Source organism: Cavia porcellus, unplaced genomic scaffold (genome assembly GCF_034190915.1).
Source record: "Cavia porcellus strain 051 isolate PalLab524CR breed Dunkin Hartley unplaced genomic scaffold, mCavPor4.1 scaffold_4, whole genome shotgun sequence".
Classification (NCBI taxonomy): domain Eukaryota; kingdom Metazoa; phylum Chordata; class Mammalia; order Rodentia; family Caviidae; genus Cavia; species Cavia porcellus.
The window spans coordinates 51059728-51083352 of record NW_026947487.1 but is presented as its reverse complement, the minus strand read 5'-3'; the positions used below and the strand labels follow the sequence as shown (position 1 = coordinate 51083352).

The 23625-nt window shown below is 45.9% G+C and overlaps 1 protein-coding gene across 1 annotated transcript in view; it reads left to right on the top strand.

Annotated features, from left to right (window-relative positions):
* Positions 1–23595, top strand: part of Efnb2 (ephrin B2) — a 42024-nt gene extending 18429 nt beyond the window's left edge. Inside the window, exons 2-5 of the mRNA XM_063247010.1 lie at positions 2608–2891; positions 18005–18097; positions 18767–18880; positions 20099–23595. Coding sequence (XP_063103080.1) covers positions 2608–2891; positions 18005–18097; positions 18767–18880; positions 20099–20496 — 889 coding nt within the window. The 3' untranslated portion in view covers positions 20497–23595. The remainder of the gene's footprint in view (positions 1–2607; positions 2892–18004; positions 18098–18766; positions 18881–20098) is intronic.
* Positions 23596–23625: the final 30 nt, after the last annotated feature.

Below are 23625 nucleotides of genomic sequence, written 5' to 3'. Positions count from 1 at the left end.
TTTATTGAGCATCTACCATATGCCAGCCCCTTGGCCTGTAGTATTGAGTCAGACACACTTGGGATCCCCCTGCCCTCCGTCCCTTGCGATTCCCATGGGCATGTTTGCCGTCAGACAGTACTCAGCACGATGTCGTGTGGTGCCCCTCTCATACTGCTCTGGTTTGCTGCCGTGTTCCTTTGGGAGGCACAAAGGTCCCTGGGAGGGTCCCTCTGCCACAGTCAATGACGCAGGTGGCTGGGTGGACAGCACCAGTGAGAACTGTGACTCAGACCTGGTGAGTGACAAGAGCCATGAGGGGTGCTTTGAAGGAAGGAAGTCTCCAGTCAGGCCTTCGCTAAGTGGGAAAGCAGAAGGAGCCTTGTGCAGGAACCGTGAAGAAAGCTCTGGGAGCCCCGCTTCTGGAGCTGTGAGCTCTAAGACCCACCAGGATGTGCATCTCTGAGGGGGCGGTATTGTTACTCTCAAAGATCTGAACCCATAAATGGGTGAGAGAACCAGCCTGTTCGGCTCAGGGCGGAGCCTCCTCTCTGCAGCCTGGAAGGCCTTGGAGAAGTTGGTAGGAGGGGGAAGTCGGGAAGCCCTGAGGACAGGTCGGCCACAGGCCACAGTTGCCAGTCCTGATGGCACTAACTCGTTTATGGCATCTGTCCGTGCCAGCTGTGAAAGGAGCTACTTTGGAATAGAAAATATTTGGAGGCGGGTGGGAAACTCTAGACAGGAATCGGCCCCTGGTTCTTGTAAGCATGGAAGGTTTCCTAAAAAGGTCAAGGAATAAGCATAAGCAAAAGAAGACGTCAGGAAGGTGAGGGAGTTAATGGACGCTCCTGGAATTTAGTTTGTGTCTCCTGGCAGGCATCACAGCCTGGGTTTTTTGCGCAGGACACATTGCAATCTCTATGCCTGCTGGGGCAGGGCTGGAGTTAGAGTCCTATCCACAAGTTCCCATTCACCAGCAAGGGGCTTGGGGAGGTACCCTGGGGCACCAATCAGCCCCCACCCCAAGCTGGTGTCTCCCAGATAGCTGTGGGAGTGGCTGGGAAGCTGGCAGGGTGCTCTCCCTAAGTGAGGAGCACCACTGTGGAAGTTCTAGCAGATTCTTAGCAGTGCACGCACAGATGTTTGAAAGTTGTCATTGTTATATAATAAACACTTTTTTGGGTACTCTGCAGAAAGATTTTATCTTACTTGATTCGCATTCACCCATTTAGGCTTTTTATTCAAAAGCTTTTCTAAATGCATTAATGAATGTCATATGTTCTTGTTTCAAAAGGAGCCAAGTTAAGAGAGAGGAGCCACTCTCTTTGGGGTCGTGTGGGTACCACGTGCATTTTTCCTGCCATGAAACATATTGCCTAAAAAAAAAAAATGAACCTACCTTATGAATTGTTATGATTTGTGCTGCTTCAGAAAACTAATACCTTCCCCCAGCATATTTTAAAAACTGTCCCCTCAGCAAGGCCTGGGCTTGGGGTGGCCCTCAACCCTTTTTTACATCTCCTCCTGAGCTCCAGCCTATCAGTCATCCTGGCCAGGGCACTTCCCTAGCTGCCGACTGCTGTGGATGGAAAGGATTCAGAAGCTGTGTTTTAGTCTCGGCTTTAATATTTTAATGATCCTGCAAGCCTGGCTGCTTTGGTGCCTGAGATTTCTTAGCGTGCTGTTAGCCTTAGCTTGGGTATGTTCATTGGGAAACTCTTGTTTCAGATTCTCTGAGAGACTCCCATTAGGAAAGATCTCTCAGCAGCTTGGCTAGCAAGAAGCCTGAGGGAAGAGGGAAGCTCTTAGCTGTGCGTGTTGGGGGTGGGGTGGGGGAGTGGGTGGGGGCTGGGGGCTGGGGGGTGGTGGTGGTGGTATTGTATCAGTAGTCGAGGTTCTAGAAATTGGCTTCTAAGATTTAACTGCAGCAAATACATCTCTGGAGGGGGAAGGTCTTGCAGAGCAAGGACAGTAGTTGTTGTTCTTGCAAGGGGCGGACACCTTCATTTCGCAGCTGAATCAATACCACGACTAATTATCTCTGGTTATCTTTTATGAGTTTGTAAGACATTTCTTTTGTTCTGTGCCATGAAAGACCCATTGTTTGATCAGTGACTGACTAATTATGATAAGTAATTTGAAACATTCCTGATGAAACTTGTCTGTTAATTAACATCAATAGCACATGGAAACTAACAGGACAACAAAGTCTTAGTACGCGGCCTGGTCCCTGGAATGGATGCACTCTCTCTGTGGCGTGCCCAATAAATCCAAATTGCCAGTGGTTAAAAAAATATTAAACAGATGGGAAGATCTGACTCACCTTGGAGGAAAAGTTGCCACAGAATTACACAAAGGAGCACTGAACAGAGCAAGGGGGGAGGAGGTAACCCGATGGCAGCTGGTAGCCTGGTCCTAGCGCTGAGAAGAAAAGGTCCATTTTTTTGTTTTTTAAGCTTAATTCCCAAATACATTGATCCCATCGCAATCCAAACTGAGACTTTTAGTCAATGAAAGTGTGTACCTGAAGAGCTGCAGTATGGGCTTATTGGGAGCGTCTGACTTTATGGTAACTACTATGAAAACTTAAGTTTTATCAACTCAATGGTTTTTCTTTTATACTTTTAGATTTCTACCTGGACAAGGACTGGTACTATACCCACAGATAGGAGACAAACTGGATATTATTTGCCCCAAAGTGGACTCTAAAACTGTTGGCCAATATGAATATTATAAAGTTTATATGGTTGATAAAGACCAAGCAGACAGATGCACTATTAAAAAGGAGAATACTCCTCTGCTCAACTGTGCCCGGCCAGACCAAGACGTGAAATTTACAATCAAGTTTCAAGAGTTCAGCCCTAACCTCTGGGGTCTAGAATTTCAGAAGAACAAAGATTACTACATTATATGTAAGTATAATTCTATTTCTTTATTTTTTTTTAGGAATTAGGATAAGCTAAATAGGTTTGTATCGTTTCTTATTTTCTTAAAATTACTGTGGTATGTAGTTTGGTAAAAATCTTTGCTTAAAAATGGTCTGCTTTTTCTTTTCAAAGAAAGTTTGATTAAATTTGGGTCCCTGTAGTAAAAGTATTAATTTAATATCAATACCCAAAGAGGGGGAATAAAAACTCCTAGGGTTCTTACAATGTTGAAATAAATAGATTCTAAGAATGTACTTAGCATCTGTAGTACAGAACCATTTTTAAGGACCATTAGTGAGATTTTGATAGGTAAATCTGTGCAATGCCTTTTCTCTTCATCCATCTATCCATCCATCTATACACCTGCTCATTTATGTAGTGTTTGTGCTGTACCATGACTATGCTTCCGTGTTGGAGTCTCACCAGGGAACAAGGTAGCAGAGTGGGGCATTTTACTTGTGAAGCTGTCAGTCCAGAGCAGATGGGGCTGCAAGGTTGGGAGGAGGGGGCTTCCAGGCGAAGCGCACGGTAATATCCAAGCTGCTTAGGAGATGAGGACAGAGGCTGGTTCTGCTCGTCGAGTTATTTTATAAATACAGAACTTGGCACCTTGTTTCGGGAATGGGGGCGTCCGTGCCCATTGGATTTTATCTGCAGCCAGCAACTGAGGCTGTGAAACCCAAAGATTTCCTGAGCACCTCATGAGCTGGCACCAAGCCAAGATGGTCCCCAGGACCCTGGATTTTGTCATATGGATGTCTGGGAGATTGAGACAGCTGTTTGCACAATTCAAGCAATAAAATGCTTTTCTAGAATGTTTGTAGCTTCAAGTTATACTCTTAACTGGGTTGAATTCTCCTCTATTTCCAGAGACTTTAGCTCATTAGGGAACAGCCGTCTGTTGGCTGGGTTTCCCCACTGCTTGGTGATCAGATTAAAGGCCTGGCTTTCTCCACCTATGAGCTGCTCGGGGAGCACAAAGCCAGCAGCTCCCTGAGTATTTATCTAGTGCTCCGTCCTATGTATTTTTTTTTACTACATTAGTAATTAAAACAAAAGTGGTCACAGACAAGCAATTACGTCTGTTGCTGCAAAATGCCACAGAGACAGAGAAGCTGTTCTGAAGCCAACCTAATGCCCAGAGCACTGCTTTCCAAGGATCAGTTTCAAAGAAAAGGAGAAAGTGCTGAATTATATGTATATGAATAATTGTCATGAAAGGAAAATAAAAGCATTCTGCACTGAAACAAGCAGATGGGGTAGTAAAGTGTGTAAAATAAGAGGGAAGTCTTTGAAAATATAGTTATGGGGTAAAATAAATGGGAATTTTTAAGTTTTAGGAAACCTCGAATTGTATATGTATGTATGTATTTTTACATATATGTTTTTAAAGATCAGGTAAAGATTTTTTGTTCCCAGTGGAAGCTAAGGTCTAGCATGATATCTTTTAAGGGTCAGAAATTGACCTCAGATGAATCTGGGCAAAGGCTGTGGCTGAGTAGAGTGGCGGGGGAAGGTGGGCTGTGGACACCTGAGGACCCCACGGAGCACAGTGATGAATGCCCTTCCGCAGAGACAGGACTCCAGCCTGAGCATCTGCCATGCACAGAAATAGCCCTGGACTGACCCTGTCCTCCTACCTTCCTTTATGACATTTCTAAGTTCCGACTGGGTACAATCGGGATTCCAATAAACCTGGAAAGTTTCTCCATTGGTCAGAAATAATATGCAAGAAAGGCAACTAAATAAGTGATTTACTGAAAGCCTTTGCTTAATGTGGTGAGCATTGCATAACTGCTTTGTAGCAACACACAAGGAAATTGTGCTGAGTAGCACAGTTTGTGATTGTGATATAAATCTACATGGTAATGGCATCTCTTGCTTTGCTTTCCCTGGAAGCTCATTATGCCCCAGTAATGGGTTCACTGTAGGTAGCCAAGCTGCTCTGGCCTCCCGAACTCTTCCTAGAATTATGATTTATTGTGCAAAAGAATAGGGCAACTTGGGGTAGGTGAATCCTAAAATAGATTTTCAGGGGGTTTCGGGTTTGGAACAATGAGGAGCTGTTTAAATGTTGCCCTGGAGAGATTCCGAACAGGGCTCAGAACTTTACCGGGAATTCCAGTGACACAAACGCTTTGAGTCGAGTTGAAAGGCTTCCCCTTGTCGCAGGCAAAAGAGGGCACTGCAGACTCATGGGAGTCAGTGGAAGCCAGCTTCTCACCCACCCTGTAGCCTAGCTCATGACACACCAGTTTCCCTTGCAAGGAAATGAGCAATGCGAACTAGTCATGTTAAGATAGTCTTAAAAGTGAATGTTGACTTCACGAAGCTCCTTCAAGTATCCCAAGGAACCAAAATCAGTTAAGGGGTTTCGAAACGCTACCACTTTCCACCTCAAACAAACACACTCTCACACAGCCACAAACACACTCTGTTCCATCTGCCTTCAGAAGAAAGTGTGCGAAGAAAGTGCTTTTTATATCAGTGCATTTGTAGGATAGCGTGGGGTAGCGTGATGGGGTATACACAGATACACTAGCATGGTATTGGGCCAGAGGACTGATTCACTGTGCGACAATAAATAAAACTGGCATTTGAGTTGCTGGGAGATAACATATGGTTAGCTTCAAGTTTCGGGTCTGTTGGGAGCCACCTCCACCATGGAGAGCATTTAACTGCGTGCTTATCGTGTGCTCTGTGCAGACGGTCGAAGTGGTGTTGGATTTACCCCAGTGTGGCCTGAGCATGGGGACCATGAAGTAGGTCCCAAATGAGTAGCATTTGTGAAGAGTTGGTCCAGGGACCCAGAGCCTCACATTTCAGTCCTGCTGCATGAGTTTAATGAGAAAAGTGACTTGGTTTCTTTGAACTTGAATTTCCTTCTCTAGAAAATGCTTTGACTGTTGGTGCTGCTGTTGGTGAAGGATGCATTTCGGGGTTAGAATACAAATCCAGGGCAGAGTCACATGTTGGTGTGGTCTTTTGCGGACGTGGATGCTAAATTCTTGAAAGACTGGCTTAGATTTGTTGTGTTACCTGATTCAAGAGTCACCATATGTGAGATTTGCAAAGTAGGTATTAATATCTAATTGGAATTATACTTTTAAACCTACCGAGTATCAACTACATTCCCTTCAGAAATAAATGACGAAATTATACACATGCTTGCCTGTTCTGCCCATGCAACAATATTTGCTTTGACATGTGGCAAAACTGCACATATATATATATATATTATATGTATATATATATATATATATACATATAATATATATACATATACTTTTTTTTCTTCATGTTTAGAAATGACTTTTTCAAGTGACCTATTTCAGTCATTAGCTTCGGGCTTAGTTCACATAATAAAATCTCCTGATCATTAAAAGATCCAGAGATGGGAATGTTGTGACTGTTTGGTCTGAAAAGCTCCCTGTTCTTCATTACAGTCAGATCCTTAATTACCTTAAAAGCAGTGTCAGTATTTTATGTAACCTGTAGTTATTTTTATCGTGTCTTTAAAATTCTTCCAGTGTTTGCAAAATAACCAAATGTTCAGGAAAGTGCTGTGGACATAGTAAATGTTCAGTGTACTATGTGGAAAGCATTCCTGTGTCTCCAGCCTTTGCCCATAAAGTTTCCTTGGAGGCTTCCCACGCTGGGGTTCCAGCTCCTTGTAGTGATGCCGGCCCAGAGCTGAATGGTTCAGCTTTGCACCGTTGTCTGGAGGAAGATACAATGGCCTGCTCATTGAGCCCCAGCACAAGCTAGGCTGTTCCAGTCAGTGTTTTGCTAGAGAAACAGGTATAACACAGATATGCAAATGTGTAGGAATTTACAAGATTGACTCCCAGAGGTCACCCATCAAGTTGGTTGAGGAAGTGTGTAGAGAGTGTCCAAGCACGCTGAAGACTGAAGGATTCAGCCCCAGAACTGGAGCTCACCACAGTGTGCTGTACGGGTCCACATCTGGAGGCCAGTGGGTCTGCAAAAGAAGGCTAAAGAGTCTCCCCAGAAGGCAGAAGGGTTTGTGGTAGAAGCCAAAGAGTCTGAACTGGAAGCCAGGAGATAATGTCCAAGCTGAAGGCGAAGACTGGAGCTCCTCTGAAGAACAGCAATAGATCCATCCATGTTCATTTCCCCTGTATACACCATGCCGGTAATGAGCTGCCCTAGGGCAGGTCCTTTGCACCCTAGGGTGTGGTATTGCTGAGCCCACTGAGTTAAGCTTTTCCCAGATAAACTTCTCAAGTTGACAACAATCCACCAGCCATCACACAGGCCAAGTTCCTACAGGAGATTCTCAGGGCACTACAGAACTGTGTGAGGCATAAATGGAGTGGAAATGAGTGCCATTGTGTTAATACTTTCAGGTGATCCATCCCTCTACGACAGAGCTGGAGGCAGAAGAATATTCACAAAAAACTTCTCAATTTTGTTTTATGTGGCTTTGGCTTTATTTGTAATAAACCTGTGACTAAGACATGATTTTGTGCCATAGTCTAGAAGTTTCTAAAGTGATGCAGGTATACCCTGCAGTGTTCTCGGTAGGTCTTCAGCGTGTAGTTACCCCTGATAAACCTTGAAGGAACAGGAGGACTTAGCATTACTTAGGCTCCTTCTTGCCTTGCTTGCCAAAGAAATTTTTTAAAATAAGAACATGTGAAATTGGAAGGTTCCACAAGGAGTATTGCAACTTTTAGGCCTAAGAATTGAGCAAAATCACAAAAGATAGTAAAGTACTTCTACAAATGTGATGAAGCAATATGCTGAATGGGCCAAACAAGACAGTGGATTATATTTTGGTTGAATATATACATATTTTTTTTCTTCTGATTTTTTAATTTTTCTTTTCTGCTATATATTTTTTTCTTCTGAATTTTTTTAGTTTTCTTCTCTGCTTTTGATTTGCTTCCTTCCAAGGAGTAGGTTTGGCAAGTGACACTAACATACACTGAGATCTCTTTCCCTAGCAAAGTAGTTATAGGGGCTTGCAGCTACCCTCTGACATACAGAATCTTTTTGAATGCCTGACATCTATAAGGTAATAATGCACTTTACTCGATGAATTATTAATGCATGGTAAATGTAGTGAAAGCTACACTTGCATCCTTAAATATATCAAGTACAGAAATATGGCAACATCACCCTATCAGGGTCCTCTTTCTTAGGGTGATGATTTATGTCTGATCCCTTTGCACGTAAGTGCTAATTTCAAGCACTGAAGCATATTTATATTTTCTTCTGCACCTGTATTTTGCTGTTTTTGCAGTGGACAGCTCATAAGAATCAGCAGAGATTGTACAGGAAGGTGGCTAGAAGCTGAACAGCAGCTCTCATCCTGACTCTGGCTCTGGCAACACTGGGCTCATGAGAGCCCTTCCACCAGTCTCTCAACCTGTGCTGCCTCAGTCCCTTCATCTGTAGAATGGGGTCCCTTACGGGACCTGTTCTCAGGACTGACGTGATTGTGCCTAGGGTGAGGCATTGCTCGCTTCCCTGTGTGGCACAAGGATGAGTTCACTTCATGGCAGCAGGAAGCGTGAGAGGATAGGCTGCGGCTATTACCAACGTCCACTTGGGCTACCTTTACCAAGGGGCGTGCGTGTCTGTGTCCTTTGGTTCCTGAAATCACCTGAGTTTTGTAGCAGCACTTTGTCGGACCTGCAGGACACACAAGTAAGGGAGCATCTTCAGATATTTGTCAGTGGGGGTCCCACCTGGCACATCAGCAGCCTCATGGGGTTTTTCTCAGAAGATGGTATTCTTGTTGTTCGTTGGAGTGGCATCCATAGTGGTGGAAGCAGTGTCCTGGAGAGCCAAGTGTGAGCAAGTGACCACATCAGTGAGACTGGCTGGAAGAGTACATCGGTCCTCTGGTCTCATAGCTAGAAGCTTTGTGTCTGGTGTTGGTTCACACCAACTGCCCTCCTCCCTGCCAATGTGGGGTAGAGTCTGGAGGAAGCCCGGTCCTTTGCACTTCACCAGTGAAGTCTCGAAACTGCGTGGAAGCTGCAGGTCTGAGGGACCCGTGACCTCTGCCATGCTTCTCACAGACGGCTGGGAGAGGATGAGGCAGTGGTGGACGGAGAGTGGGTTCCACTTCAAGGCCATCGCTCAGGCAGGGATTGGAGTTCCTCCCAGGTCCTGTGACTGCCGTTGCTTACCCCTGCGTAACCACGCAAAATAAAGCCGCTGTAACTCTCAAAGTGAGAAGATGTTGAGAAATAGAGAAAGATGAAACACCACAGTGCAAAGCAGATTGAAAAGCAGATGAGAAACAAAGGATATAACTTCGGGAAAGAGGGTTCTTCAGGAATGACTCAGTGTAACACTGCCTCTTTTATTTCATAAAGTGCATCTTAATATCTCTAGCCTCGTATTTATAGCTTTGTAAAGGTTCACTTAGATTTATAAATAATTGAGCAATACTGGAGACCTTGTACAAGCATAAAGAGGACAAGTTTCTTTCTTAATAGCCTTTAAATATTCATCATGAAGATAAAGATTCAGAGCAAAATAAAACACTTTAAAAAAGAGGCATCCACAGACATAAGAAAGCTTACCTGCAGAAGAAAATGGATTCAACAGCCCACATCTGCTCAAGTCCTAAGATCTCAGTCTGGGTGTTTTACCTGCTTGGGAAAGTGTTGTGCCATTAACTGATGCTGACCTCACCTCCAGGTGACACAGCAGTGTCTGCTGCTCCAGAAAAGCAAAACCTAGACGGTGAAGAGCTTAGTGTGGTTCCACGGCCACAAAATATCAGGGTGGCACTGAGTCCCAGGTCCCTGGACCTTTGGCAAAGCAGGGCCTCCTGGCTCGTTCATACACAGAAAGGTGAAGCCAGGGTACCAGCCTACCTGGCCATGTGTTGAGGCATAAAGGCTGCAGAGCTGCGCACATAGCAGCAGTGAGTGAGCTGGTGGGGTATAAATGGGGAGCTTTCTGCTTGTGTTCAACACCTGGCACCGATTTCCTATCACATCATGTTCCATGTAATTTTAGCCATTGGTAACAAAGTATAACTAAGAAAATCCTACAGGGTAAGCGTTGTATATACCCATAGCCCCAGCTACACAGGAGGCTGAGGCAGGAGAATTTCTTGACCTCAAGAGATTGAGGTCAGTCTGGGCCACAATGGAGACTCCAATCTCCAAACAAACAAAAAGAGCCTGCAGGGTACTAAGAAGGGAAAGTGTGCCATAGGAAAAAGGTCGTTATCATTAACAACTTTTTCTTAAGAGCAGAAATATTTATTGAGAGAAAGAAAGCTTCTGTCTGAGAGACAGAAGGGCTCCAAAGTGGGTTGCCCATCATTAACAACTTGTTAGATATTTTGAAGTTTCTTTTTGTCTTTAGAACTATTCCGTATCTTCAGTAAACTGAGTCTGTTTTTGTAACATCAGTGAGTACTTTGAGCCCCTCAATAGGAAGTTGCTGTTTAATAGTTAATTAAAAATACAAAACCCTCCAAATATACAAAGAGTGGCAGTGAGAGGCTCTTAAATTTCCTTAGCCAAGCGTAAGTGCTGCTGTTGTGATGGGTGAAGGGACGGGTGAACAGACAGGCGGATGGACAGATGGACGGATGAATTGGCCTAGCCCTGAAGAGGAGCATAATTGATTCCATTACAGAGGAGCCAGGCTGTGGTTTGCTAAAAGACAGTTCCGCTTGGAAAGTGGCCTTTTTCATTAGCGAAGTAGCCGAGTTTTGTTGCTCATGGTGTTAAACCAGGAGATGAAGGTATTCTTTGATTGAAGCAAACATGTGGAAAATTGCCCTGGATTCTTAGAATATAGAACTAGTCCTCCAAACGGAGGAAGGTTCACATGTAGGGCAGATTTAGACAGGGGCACTTTACTGGGGTTACTGCTGGTCTCTCGGTGGTCAAAGCAAATAATGTCACGTCCCTCTAAACTATTATGCCAGGAGGGTGACACATTTTCTCATCCGCCGTGTTATGTTCTAAACTGTCAGCCAACATTAATGCTGCAAGTGCTGAAGTCCTACCACCTGGAGATGAACTCAGCCTCGGACGGACGCTTTCCACTCCAGTGCGGCTAGGCCCACATTACTGGGTCATTAATATCATTGCAGTCCATTAGGGACGGGCGATCGGGCCAGCAGTCTGGGGGAATGTGTGCCCTCGCGCTCCTGTGAACTTTGTACTCTGATCCCTTCCTCGCTACACTGCCCCCTACCACGGAAAAGATATTTTAATGATTAGGGCTTCGAGACTAGAGAGTGGGCACTGGATTGTATGCTAAAAATAATTCCATGCGATACAGGCAACTTCGTGGTTCAGAATATTTTCATCAGATATTATTTGTCACTTTCTCTGAACCAGGAAATGTAATTTTTAAAACTCTGGATTCTTCAACTAATAGAGACAATAGTAAATTATGGTTTTTCTTTAGCACTATTATATCATTTTTTTTTTTTTAGACTCCGAGTTTAGTCATTACCATTGAAATGGTCATCTGGCCACCTATTTTTAAAACACAATTCCTCTTTCTGAGTAAGATTTGGCCCATATTAGAGTTGATTCTCCTGTGTGAAGGTAATTATTGTTTTACTTTTGCCTAAAATGTCCTCCCTGTATTAACTTTGTCTGAGTCACCATGGCTGTGAGAAAAGCCCCTTGAAGTATAAGACATGAAAAGATTTAATTGTTTTATTAAATCATGTTGAAATTTTTAACCTAATGAGAAATTCTAATTGGATAAACCATCATAACTTTAGCGATAAAATTTTAGCCCGCGAAAGCAATATTTCTCTTCAACTGAATTCATTAAAAATCCAGACAGCAAGCAGTTGCAAGCAATAATTTTGAGGGGATGGAAAGCAAAGCTTCCTAAACAGTCTCATATGTTTAAGGACTTGAAGGGGAAGGGGAAGAAGTTTATTCCAGCACTGTTTGATCTTTCACCCAGAAGTGTCGATACTGGGCCAGGCTAGAGTAGACAGGTTTGAGCATCTCTGATCTGAAAACCTGAAGCCTGAGACACTCTAAAATCTAAAACTTGGCAAGTCTGTGCAAATGTCCCCCAGTGCTAAATCCCCAAATCTCCAAACCTCCAAAACCGGAAGTTCTTCTGGTTCCAGGCACTCAGACAAGGAACCCACCACCTTCATTTCTTTTCTTGGGAAGTACACACACGCACACATGTGTGCACACACACACACACACACATACACACACACCTTCTCTGTGTTCTCTGTGTGTAGCTGGCAGTGATTCTAAAGACCATTGTCAGAGACAGCTGTGGCTCCTAGCATCTTTGATGATTGTCAGTCATTTCATCTTTATTTGGTTTTAGGTGACTAAAAGGTGTTCTAGATAAGCTGTGACACCCTATGTGTGTTTGGCGTGGTGTCGGTGCCCATGGGTGGCGACTGTCCTCTGTCCTTCCTGCAGACACTCCCAGAGCACCTGCACAGTGTCCTCCAGGCCCATCCCCAACCGAGAGAAAGTAGCTAAGGAATTGCTGTCATTAGAACCTTTCCAAGTCCACAAATGGTTGCAGCTCCCTGTCTTTTCAGAGCTGCTGGTGGAATATCCCAGCATTACTCCAGTAAACAAGTAAAATGAAACCATTTTATTCCCGGACATCCATCCAACTGTGTTTGGTTCATGGCATTTCTAGTTATTTTTCAGTGCTGGAAAAAGAGAGTTGGGAGGACCTCGTGTCTCCATTTATTCACTGTTTTCCAAATCATGCTGCTTAGAGGAGAAACTAATTAATTGTGTTGTATAGAATCACTGAGGCTCACGTTATGACTTCTTTATGCATGATTTGCTGCTTTAAAATTTCAAAACACAACCTTAGCAAGGTGGTTTTAATTCAAGCGATTCTTCCCAGCAAACTAGAACAATGTTTCCTACGGTAAGACACTCTCCAGCTCTGCCCTAGCTGGGATGATCCAGTGTTTCAGCTGATCAGTGCCCCTTTCCCCACGTGGGAGTTCACAGACCTGAGTGAGAGCTGTCTCCTTCTTCTGTACTTTGCCTTCTCAACAGGAGGCCATTGGCTCTTGCTTAAGATAAGGAGGGTAGCATTAAAGGATGCAATGCTGACTTTTTTGTTGTTATGCTCAGCACTGCTCTCTGCGGAAAGTCAGAATAACAGCATTCCATTTAGCCGGACTAAAAATCATTTTAAAAAAGGCAGCTTTCAAAAGTGAATTTTCCCTCTTCTTCTGGGCAGATTATGCACATTATACTTATTTTATTAATTAACTTTTTAAAGCCAGGCATTTATTTTTGGCTTCTTGAGAGCAAATCAGTTTCTTGTTTCAGACTTTTCTCCTCCTGAGTTAGTGTCTTAAAAGATAACCATGCTACTCAAAGCACGAAGCCACCTTGAGTTCTAGAAATCGAATCCTTTTATCTGTAGAACGTATTCTGAGCTTGATGAGGAGAAGTGGGTAGAGCCCAGCCTCCTGGGTGTCTCCTGATTTTAAACAGTTGGATTTTTATCCTTCTCTCCCAACCCCTTCCCCTACACACAGGACCAAAACCCTTGATAGAAGGAGACTGCAATCCAGTTTTTCCTGTCCTGCTGGCTTTGCTTTCCATGTTTCTCACTGGAATGTGCCCTTTGTGGTTCCTGGCCTCCGCAGATAGCTCCTGTCTGGCTTCTGACTCCTCCAGTGTTGGTGAAAGTAGGGAGCCAGTCGAGGAGGTTTGGTCTGTGAAGCCCCTGTTAGCGGGACTGGGCTGGGGGGCTGTAGCAAACAGTCTATCAATGATTTTCTTAAAATGCAGTCTGTGTGATGAGTGAATAGAGAGTGAGTTGAACTGAGTTCTGTCTGAAGATAAGGGTTTCATCCTTATCATTGGGTGGTTTTCCTGGCCCTGTGTACTTATCTGTCTTTCTTGGGTGGAATTCTCTGATGAGTTGATACTTACTTTCAAGGAACCATCCCACGCCAGCAAGCCCTTTCCATACCAGTCAGCTACTTTCTAGAATAGTTTGCTCTGCCCTCCAAAGTGTCACCGTGTCTCCATATTTCTTTCCCTCAGAACCTAGGAAGCATCCTTCTTAGCGATGCTTGGGAGCGGGGTGGGGGGTAGGGGGTGGGGGGAGCTGCCTTGTTTCCTAATGCATGTGAATGGTACTCGCAAAAGGGTCCAAATGGAGCACCTGTAATCTCGATCTAGCTCGCACTAGCTCACCAAACCCGATGCACACAGGCGCAGCAGTGTGGATGGCTGCAGCTTAGCATCTTACGGGTGGCACAGAGTCCCTGCCAGGTGCGGCGGTGCGCGTGTGCAGCATCGTCTTTGTCTTCCTCCCTCTGCCCCGCCCTGCCAGATACCCGGCTCCCGCGTGAACTGGGCCTAGGACAGTGCATATGCGGGTGCTGCGGGCACCCTGCAGGACTGGCGGACGATCTGGACCCAGGGTACTCTTTAGCCGAGCCACCAGTGTCAGGCCTTGGGGGACAACAGCACAGTGACTTCTGTCTCCTACATTCAATTAGATCCCTGGAGCCAGAGCTTTCAAAAGCAAGCTATAAAATGCTCATGTGTCTTTGTCTTTACTAAACCTGTCTCTGAGCTGCATGGGGAAACTCTTCTAAGCAATTTTTAATTTTAAAAGGCTACCCTTTCCCCCTTGAGCCAAGAAGAGAAAGGTGTCTGAGCACTAAAAGCTTAGGTAGAACAATGTTATTTTCTGCTGTCTCTCCCTCAATGACTAAATGCAATGTTATCCACCTAGTAAAGCTGTGATTATGGCTGGATTAGATTATGCTGGTGGAGACACACAAAGGAAAACTAAGTGTCATGAGGTACCCATTTATTTGTACTCTTTCTCTAAGTTAAAAACTCCTAGGACTTTCAAATGGACAATAAAAATAATCACAAAATTGTCTCCTGAAATGGAAATAGAAACTACTCCCAAGCCTGAGCCATTGTCTTATTTTTTTGAAATCAGCTGCTAAGTCTGTTAGCACCCCTGGGTGCCAGGCTATGGCTGGAGGAGTCAGCACTCAGCTTCAGGGTGGTGTTCCTCAGCGAGTCTGTGAGGACCATGGGGATAGCACAGCCTGCCGGGTCATTGTTCCTGCAGGGCGGTGACCTCTAGAATTAGAACCTGCTGGGCCAGAGGGAAGTCGGCTTCACAATGGGAAAAGATGTTTACAGATGTTTATATCAGATAGGAGAGGGAGGGCTCTCGGATTATGTAAGGGTTACCTTCTGAGTTTCAGTAAGAAGAGGGCTTTTTTGTGATAGTGTGGCTCATTCCTAGTTTGTGGCTGGGCAGTGGTTTATAGTACAGCCTGTGGTTAAGCAGCCAGACCCCAAGGGAACCATTTAACCTCCGCAGTGATTGTCCTCAGGATCGGCCAGGGGTCTTTGCAAAGAAGGAGCGGTGGAGACTGCAGTGTGGAGCACTCTGTCCCCTGCCAGCCCCACTCAGCCAGGCACCGTGGCCTCCCAGGCTCTGAAGTTCTGTCCATTTCCCTTCCTCCACTCAGGACATGAAACCCCACCACTCTTGTTCACTGAGGAAGGAGCCTCAGAGAAGTGCAAGTCAGTGACCCTCTCAAGGGTCGGTTTCCCTCTTCCTGTCCTGTCCCAGTCAGGATCAAGCTGCCGACCACAATGTAACTGGGAGGCCTGAGGAGTCCCTTACACCTGGGTGTTATTTGGATGTCATTGTGGGTCAAGAGGGGAAGCTGGGCACAATTCACCCATGCTCCAAAAAGGCATCAATGTGTAAGTTAAACCAAAAAGGTCACCAGGACAGAACGGACCTCTGCTCCCTGGGGGCAGCCTATGCTTCTTTGATGGCACCCTGCTCAACAAATGCAGTTTGAGTTAGATTTGGAAGTGGCACAGTTCCACAAGTCACCTGCCTTGTCCTTCCTAGTATTTATTCCTTTATTTTTTGGAGTCGGGGTTTCACTGTGCAGTTCAGGTTGGCCTTGAACCCACTCTGTAGCCCAGGCTGGCTTCACTCACAGCAATCCTCCTGCCTCAGCCTCCTGATGTTAGAATTATAGGCATGTACCACCATGCCCAGGTCCTTTAACTTATTTTTTACTTTTCAATCTTAATGTTTTTTCCTTTAATACTAATGCAAACAACTCTCTTCTTTCCTTTGTTTTCCATGCTGTATTTCAGACACTATATTGTCATTTATTAGCTTAGTATTAAAATTCTTAGCAGGAAAAAATGCAGTTATGTCAGTACACTCTTGCACAGAGGTGCAGAAACATAATGTGCAGTTATCTGCCATGTAGATAAATTTCTCCTTTTTTCTACAGGCAGACATCCTAATTTTTGAAAATGTAAGCAAAAACTCTGTGAACAATGAATCAAAGATGGTAGGGCTGTGCTGATACTGTCAAGCAACCGTGTCTGCTCGTGGGAAGCCACCTTGTCTGAGGTCTCTGGGAGGAAAAAGTCCTTTGACATCTTAGCCACTTACGTGGAGGAGGGAAAGAAATGACCAGGATGCTACAATGGGGGGGGGGGGGCGGGCGGGGTCACAGATGCATACAAAGGTTTTCGGGTTTAATTGGATTTGTCTAGTAAACATTGTCTCCACAGTTTAGAAGCAGATATTGTCCACTCATCACCACCCCACAAAAAAATTATTCTGGCAACTATTGCCTGTTTTCCCAGGGAAAGCTCAGTGTCAGCAAGTGTGGAAGAAAGAGCTGCACTGTGAGACTGTGGGGTTGGGGGAGCTCTCAGATAAGCAGAGACACAGTCACACTCAGAGGGCAGACTTCTGTGTCCAAGGCAGACGTGAAAGCAGAAGTCCACAGCTGAGGTGCACCAGCAAGTAAATGCCCACTTGCTCTCTCGGTGCCGCAGTTATTCGTGGAATGCTTCTTTACTGTCAACCCACCTGGCCCTTGTGTGCTGCCCCCCATTTAGAAAACAAAATAACCTGGCTAAAATAAAAGAACATCTTTGAGATTTTCTTTTAAGCCAGAGCATGTGTGCCTGTCCCTGTTTTGGAGGACAGTGTTGGGAGAAGACTTTGGCCAAGGAGTCAAAGGAGAAGATGACTTAATTTGCAGAGGTGCATATGAAACCCTTCTGTACCCTGCCCCTTGGCCCCCGGACATGGTGTCCACCCCTCCCTCTTCCTGCTAGAGTCTGAAGTGTAACCAAAACCCTGCACCTTCATTACAGATTCATTACAGTGCCCGGCAGGCACCTACCTCTCCACGGCTCTAGGTTTGCAGCTACTCTGAGAGCTCACCTGCCTCGAGAGACAGACAGCACTGTGTTTAGGGAGAGCACAGTCAGCTAAAAACCATAAATTACTGAAATGGGAGCAGGGCTCCATCCTTCCCTGGCCACCCTACTATGCCCAAAGGTGAATCTGCTACCGAAATGAGGCAGCCTTGCCTCAGCCTCCATCCAAGGCGTGTTGACCCTGAGTCCACCCTTCTCTGCTGGGCAGCTCGGTCAGAGAGTTGGTGGCGGTTAATCTTGGCAGTCACAACACAGGAGTTCTTTCCAGTTTCCCCAGGGATGGAGGGAAGGCATCAGACTTTGAAGACCTGAATTCTAGTTTACTTCTTAAGCCCATTTTAGGCTGGAGGGAGAGAAAAAACAAGGAGTGTGGGAAGCTCCCTTGGTCCAGTTTGCAGAACTTGGGTGCTTGACAGAGCATTGGGCTGATGGTCCTTGAAGCAGGACACTTGTAGTGGAGGAACCAGGTGTCGTGGGATGTTTGCCACAGTTGGTTCCAAATTACCGTGTTCACTCTGTGCTTGTTCAACTTGGGCCCCAAAATATCAGGGTTGATGGGCAATGCTGCCCCTCGCATCTGTAGGCTATAGGTGGCCTCTCGCTGTCCAGTGCTCCGCGGGGCATGCGCTCCAGTTCACCTGGAACCTGACAGCTCCATGCACCAGTAATTCCAGCATCCATTCATCTTTATTTCCTTTTTCTTTTTTTTTCGGCTTTCAGCATCCCATGCTTTGAGAAGACCTGTGTGACTTAAGAGTGAAGTCTTATTTTTTAAATTGTTTTTCAGACATTTCATGTTCATGTAAACTTGGCTTATTGAGTTCCTGATTTTTTCTTTATTTTTTTTGTTTTGTCCATTTTATTTTCAATCAGCTACATCAAATGGGTCTTTGGAGGGCCTGGATAACCAGGAGGGAGGGGTATGCCAGACGAGAGCCATGAAGATCCTCATGAAAGTTGGACAAGGTAAAGACCGCCTGCCACTCCTTGAGGCCACCATCACACCGATGGTGACCCCCACCTTCCTCCCTGTCCTCCTTCCTGTGAAAGCAGACACCCCATGCAGATAGAGACCCTCTACCTGACGTACTAAGCGTCTCTCACTGGAGATCTCTCTAAAAGTTAGGTCAGCTAGGCCGAGCGTCTGTTGCCTTCCAAGGTCCGTTTCCTTTAAAAAACAAAAACTATAAAACCTGTTCGGTTCAGAACCTACACCCCCCAGACTCTGTATCGCATGTCTCTGCAGTTTGCTGATTTCTCCAACTTGACTGCTGACGAGCGTTGTGTCTTTTCACAGAGATAACCTATTGTGCAGAAAGAAAGATTTATTCTTCTAATTAGCAATCAGTATAGTAGTCAATCAACTTGCTCAGTTAAATTAAAATGTCATCTGCAACACTTTGCCTGCCAAATGCAAGATTCCCTATAGTTCCCACAGATGGCCCACAAGCTAAACCTCTGAAATAACTAGCGCGACCATTTTGTCTTAAAAGGAAAATTTTATTCTTGTATTTCACAGTGCTTTGCATAAAGAATCTTATGTTCATGGCTATTCATGCTTCTCGATATATGTACAGAACTAGATACAGTTGGATATCTATCTGTGCTGAAATTAATCACTTGTTTTTTGCATAGATGCGAGTTCTGCTGGATCCACTCGGAACAGCGGTCCCACGAGACGTCCAGAACTAGAAGCTGGTACAAATGGAAGAAGTTCAACAACAAGTCCCTTTGTAAAACCAAATTCAGGTGCGCCAGTATGGTCTGGGGTGCGGTGGTCGGTGTGTACCCTGTTCTTAGCGTGACAAGAGGTGGAACAGGGTCCAAGCCCTCCTGCCCTGGCTGCATTAACTAGTTATTCCAGACATCAGTAATCTCGGCTGTCAGTGAGTCAGTGTTAATTACACTGTGTGAGGCAAACGACTTCATTCCCATGAAAGTCTCCCTGTCCGAAGGGTAGAGCGCATCAGGTGTGAGGGCCAGTTATCAGCACTACTCTGTCAGACCCCAGTTTTCATTGGCTGAGGATTTTTCAAGCTCGCTGTCATCACGGGCTTAAAGCTGTGTTAATGTATATATAATTAATGCTCTAATCCCTCATCTAATTACACGTAATCCTCAAAGAGTCAAACCGCTCCCCTTCTGATTTTTCAGGTGGTAACAGTTTAAAACACTGCACCGTGCCGTTCTTTGCTGGTAGCTAGCACTGGTTTTCTCCCCCCATATTTTCTGTATATGAGATTAAACAGCTCCCTGACCAGTGTTTAAAGTAGCAGACAGGATTGACTGGCATCGGACTTTATTTCTGCAACACTCTTGGAACAAATAGCTGTGTACTGGTTGCCATGCTAATGAATTTTTCATCTAGTGAGCGGACGTCAGCAGATCTGCATGAGAGCTCGCTTGGTACGGCTTAGCATCTGCAGCAGTATTCTGTCTCTTTCCAAGAGTCAGGGACAGAGCTGTTACTTCTAAGTTTCAATGACAAGAGATGTCAAATTCTTGTGACAAACTGATAAATGGATAATATGCTGATGCCAGCCAATTTTTAGTGCTTAACATTTGGGCTGGCAGCCTGTTCAACATGAGTTGCTGCTGCCTCCAACTATAATTTAAGTGTGAATCAAATAATACAAACCAGTTACGAGTGGCACCTTCTCCCGCCCCATGGCTCCTTCCCATTGTCACTGGGGAGCCAGGCAGGGCGCTGTGTGGAAGGCAGGCTGTACAGATGAACTCCTAATGCTAGGCCAAAGCCAGGGTGGGTGACAACCCCTGCAGCAGGCACCTACTCTCCTGCATCCTCCCTCGCAGGTCAGGACTCCACCCAGTGCACTCCATCTGGGGCCCTGGAGCCGCTGTCCTGGCATATTCATTCCTCCCCACGGGTACCGTTAAGCGTCCTGCACACAGCTGGTGGGCCTGGGGACCGCAGTAACCATGTCTGTGCCTCTCCCGTGCCCCCAGGTTCCAGCACAGACGGCAGCAGTGCCGGACATTCGGGGAACAACCTCCTCGGTTCCGAAGTGGCCTTATTTGCAGGGATAGCGTCAGGGTGCATCATCTTCCTCGTCATCATCATCACGCTTGTGGTCCTGCTGCTCAAATACCGCCGACGGCACCGAAAGCACTCACCCCAGCATACCACCACGCTGTCTCTGAGCACGCTGGCCACGCCCAAGCGCGGTGGTGGTGGTGGCAACAACAATGGCTCGGAGCCCAGCGACATCATCATCCCGCTCAGGACTGCGGATAGCGTCTTCTGCCCGCACTACGAGAAGGTGAGCGGGGACTACGGGCACCCGGTGTACATAGTCCAGGAGATGCCCCCGCAGAGCCCCGCCAACATTTACTACAAGGTCTGAGGCCCGGTACCTTCCCTCCCAGACCTGGGTGGCCGCTGCTGCTGCCACCAACGCCTCGTCGTCGTGGTCGCTTGGTCGCCCGGTAGCCTGGTCTGACTGAGCCCGGTCGCGGAGCCGGAGAGCCTCACGCTGGAGAAGCCCTGGAGCTGGACAGCTTTGTAGTCTGTAGCATTTCGGCCTTGGTGACCGGTGACCGCACATCTTCCCCAGGAGCTGGAAGACTGTGGCCGCAGGTGCCACTTGGACAGATGGCAGCACACGTCCCCAAGCCATGAGCCACGGTCTCGCAGGCCTCGGGGCACACGAGGAGGTGCGGACAGGGCCGGGCTGTGCAAGCCCAGCCTCTCTGCTCAGCATCTCGCCTGCCGGGTGTGTGGACTTGGCCCTTGGACCTCGGGCTAAGTGTGGCTTCCCAAGATCATTAGCGTTCAGTCCTCACTGTCTCACTCCTTCTGTTCCCCAGGGCTCTGCTGCACCTCGCCGAGCCCTCCCTTACCCCCTCATCCTGCGTCACTCCTGGGACACGCTGTGAGTGGCCTGCTCTGAGTGAGCAGGGTTCATTTTGGAAAGCTGGAGGGTATCCTGTCGGCCAGCCAGGCCACCATTGAGGAAGAGGAGGAGCAGTGGGGAGAGGCTGACTGCCTTTGACCCAGAGAGGGACGAAGGAATGGAGCCCAGGCAGGGCTGAGGTTCAGGGAGACAGCAGAACCAGGGGGCATCGGGTGGGCGGGCAGGGTGATGTGGGCTCGGCCATCCGCCAAGGCAGGGCAGGGCAGGGCAGGGCAGGGAAGGGCAGGGCAGGGCAGGGCAGGGCAGGACGATCGCGGTACTGGAATCAGACGCACAACTCTGGAGCTGTAGGGAGTCGGTCTGCTCAGGGCAAGGTGGGAGCAGACTCCGCTGCTATACTTACACATGTGATGAAACACAGGGAAAGCGTTTAGAATAGCAGAGAGCCAAATCTGACCCAGACATCAAAAAGCCAAAAGGTCTGGCAGGCTGTGGTTCCAGTCTCCACCAATGTCAGTCAAGAATTCTCAGATCCACAAAGGTAGGTCAGATCCCCCATCCCCAGAGCCTGGTCTCTGCCTCGCCCCCTTGAGCCTTACATACTCTGGTTGATGGCGGTGCTGGCGATGCTGCCGGGGCTGCAAGCGAGGCTGTGGGGGGACAGGGTCTAAGAGAAGCACATGGCAAACCTCTCAGAGTCCTTAAGACAGAAGTCCATGACGATGTTGAGGGGAGAAGGAAGATAGGACGTATTTATAATAGGTATATAGAGCGCAGGGGATATAAGATGAAAGATTTTTACTAATATATATTTTAAGATTGCACACAGTACACACCAGAAGATGTGAAATTTTATTTGTGGCAATTAAGCAATCCTGAGGCTCAGTGCTTTAAAAAAAATTAAAAACAAACAAAATTGGTCAGCTCCTGGGGAACACAAAACAAAAAACCAGTAACCACTCCAGAAATAATAATCGTGAGAGTTAAAAGGAAATGACAGTCCTCAGAAGGCAACTCACAGAACTGGTGACTGGGAAATGCAAGCATGCAAGCCCCAACATGGGACATCAGTGCGACTGTGTCATCCAACCTGGACAGGGTGTCCGGGTGCCCGTCTCTGTGTCGGGTTTTTCCTTGCCTTATGGGCTGGAGTGTTCCCTAGTATCCAGGAGGTCACCCAGAGGTGGTGCCACATGGTAGTAGCTGTGACCCCTTCTCCTCTCCCTTCCCCCTTCCCATCCCACTCTTGCAGCAGAAACCGAGAAGAGGAGACAGGAAACCTCCTTTTTTTATGTGCTATGCAAAATAGACATCTTTAACAGAGTCCTGTTACTATGGTAACACTTTGCTTTCTGAATTGGGAGGAGAAAAAAGAAAGGAAGAAAGAAGTGTAGCGACAGCGTTTTGAAGGTTCTCAGACCTCCAGTGAGTACCTACAAAAAAGCGAGTTGTCACAAAAATGACTAGTCCCCATTTCCTGAACCTGAAAATGTTGGTCCAAAGTGCGTGTGTGTATGGATGAGTGGGTGTGTGCCGTACACGTGTACATATATGTATAATATATATCTCCAATATATATTATATATATTTATATCATAGTTCTGGGGAGGGTTGCCATGGTGACCAGCCGCAGTCCATATGTAATTCTTTCCATCACCCCTGCCTCTCCTTTCTGTGCATTCATACAAGATTTTTCTTGTAAGCCATCTGAAATTCCTCGTAGGATTGGGGAGAGGGACGAGGAGGGAAAACATGGCAAAAAAAAAGGTCTGATTTTGATGAAATCAAGTGTGTGTATCCTCAGTTGGCTACCTTTGGGTTATGTGCTAAACTGTGAAAAAGAAAAAAAAAAAGTTACCCACAACCAATTGAAAATGGAAGTGTTCTGTGTGTCTGTTTTGTGTCTGGTGCAAAAAATGACAATCTACCAACTGTCCCCTTCCTGGAGTTGGTTCCGCTCTGGAAAGTTACTGTAAATGCCTTGCTTGTATCTCATCCCTGGTCTTCGGGATCACACCGCCATGCTGAAGCGAAGAAGGTGTAAATAGGTTCCGAATTTCCTGTCCTTGGATTTGGGGTGTTACAGTAGCCTTATTCACGTTTTTAATAAAAAAAAAAAATACACATGAAAACAAGACAGAAATGGCTTTTCTTATCCAGATTGTGTACATAGAGCAATGTTGGTTTTTTATAAAGTCTAAGCAAGATGTTTTGTATAAAATCTGAATTTTGCAATGTATTTAGCTACAGCTTGTCTAACGGCAGTGTCATTTCCCCTTTGCACTGTAAGAGGAAAAAATGGTATAAAAGATTGCCAAATTGCTGCATATTTGTGCCGTAATTATGTACCATGGATATTTATTTAAAATTTCGTTGTTCAGTTTGTAAGTAACACAGTATTATGCTTGAGTTATAAATATTTTTTCTTCCTTTGTTTTATTTTAATAGCCTGTCAGAGGTTTTCAGTCTGCTTTAGTTCCACATCACAGTTAGCTCTTCAGAACACAAGACCCGTGAAGTCACATTCCACATCTGTTTCAAAGCCGAATTTGTTCTTAAAAAAATAAAATATTTTTTTCCTATGGAAAAGGTGCCTTCAAAGTATTTTCTTTTTAGTTT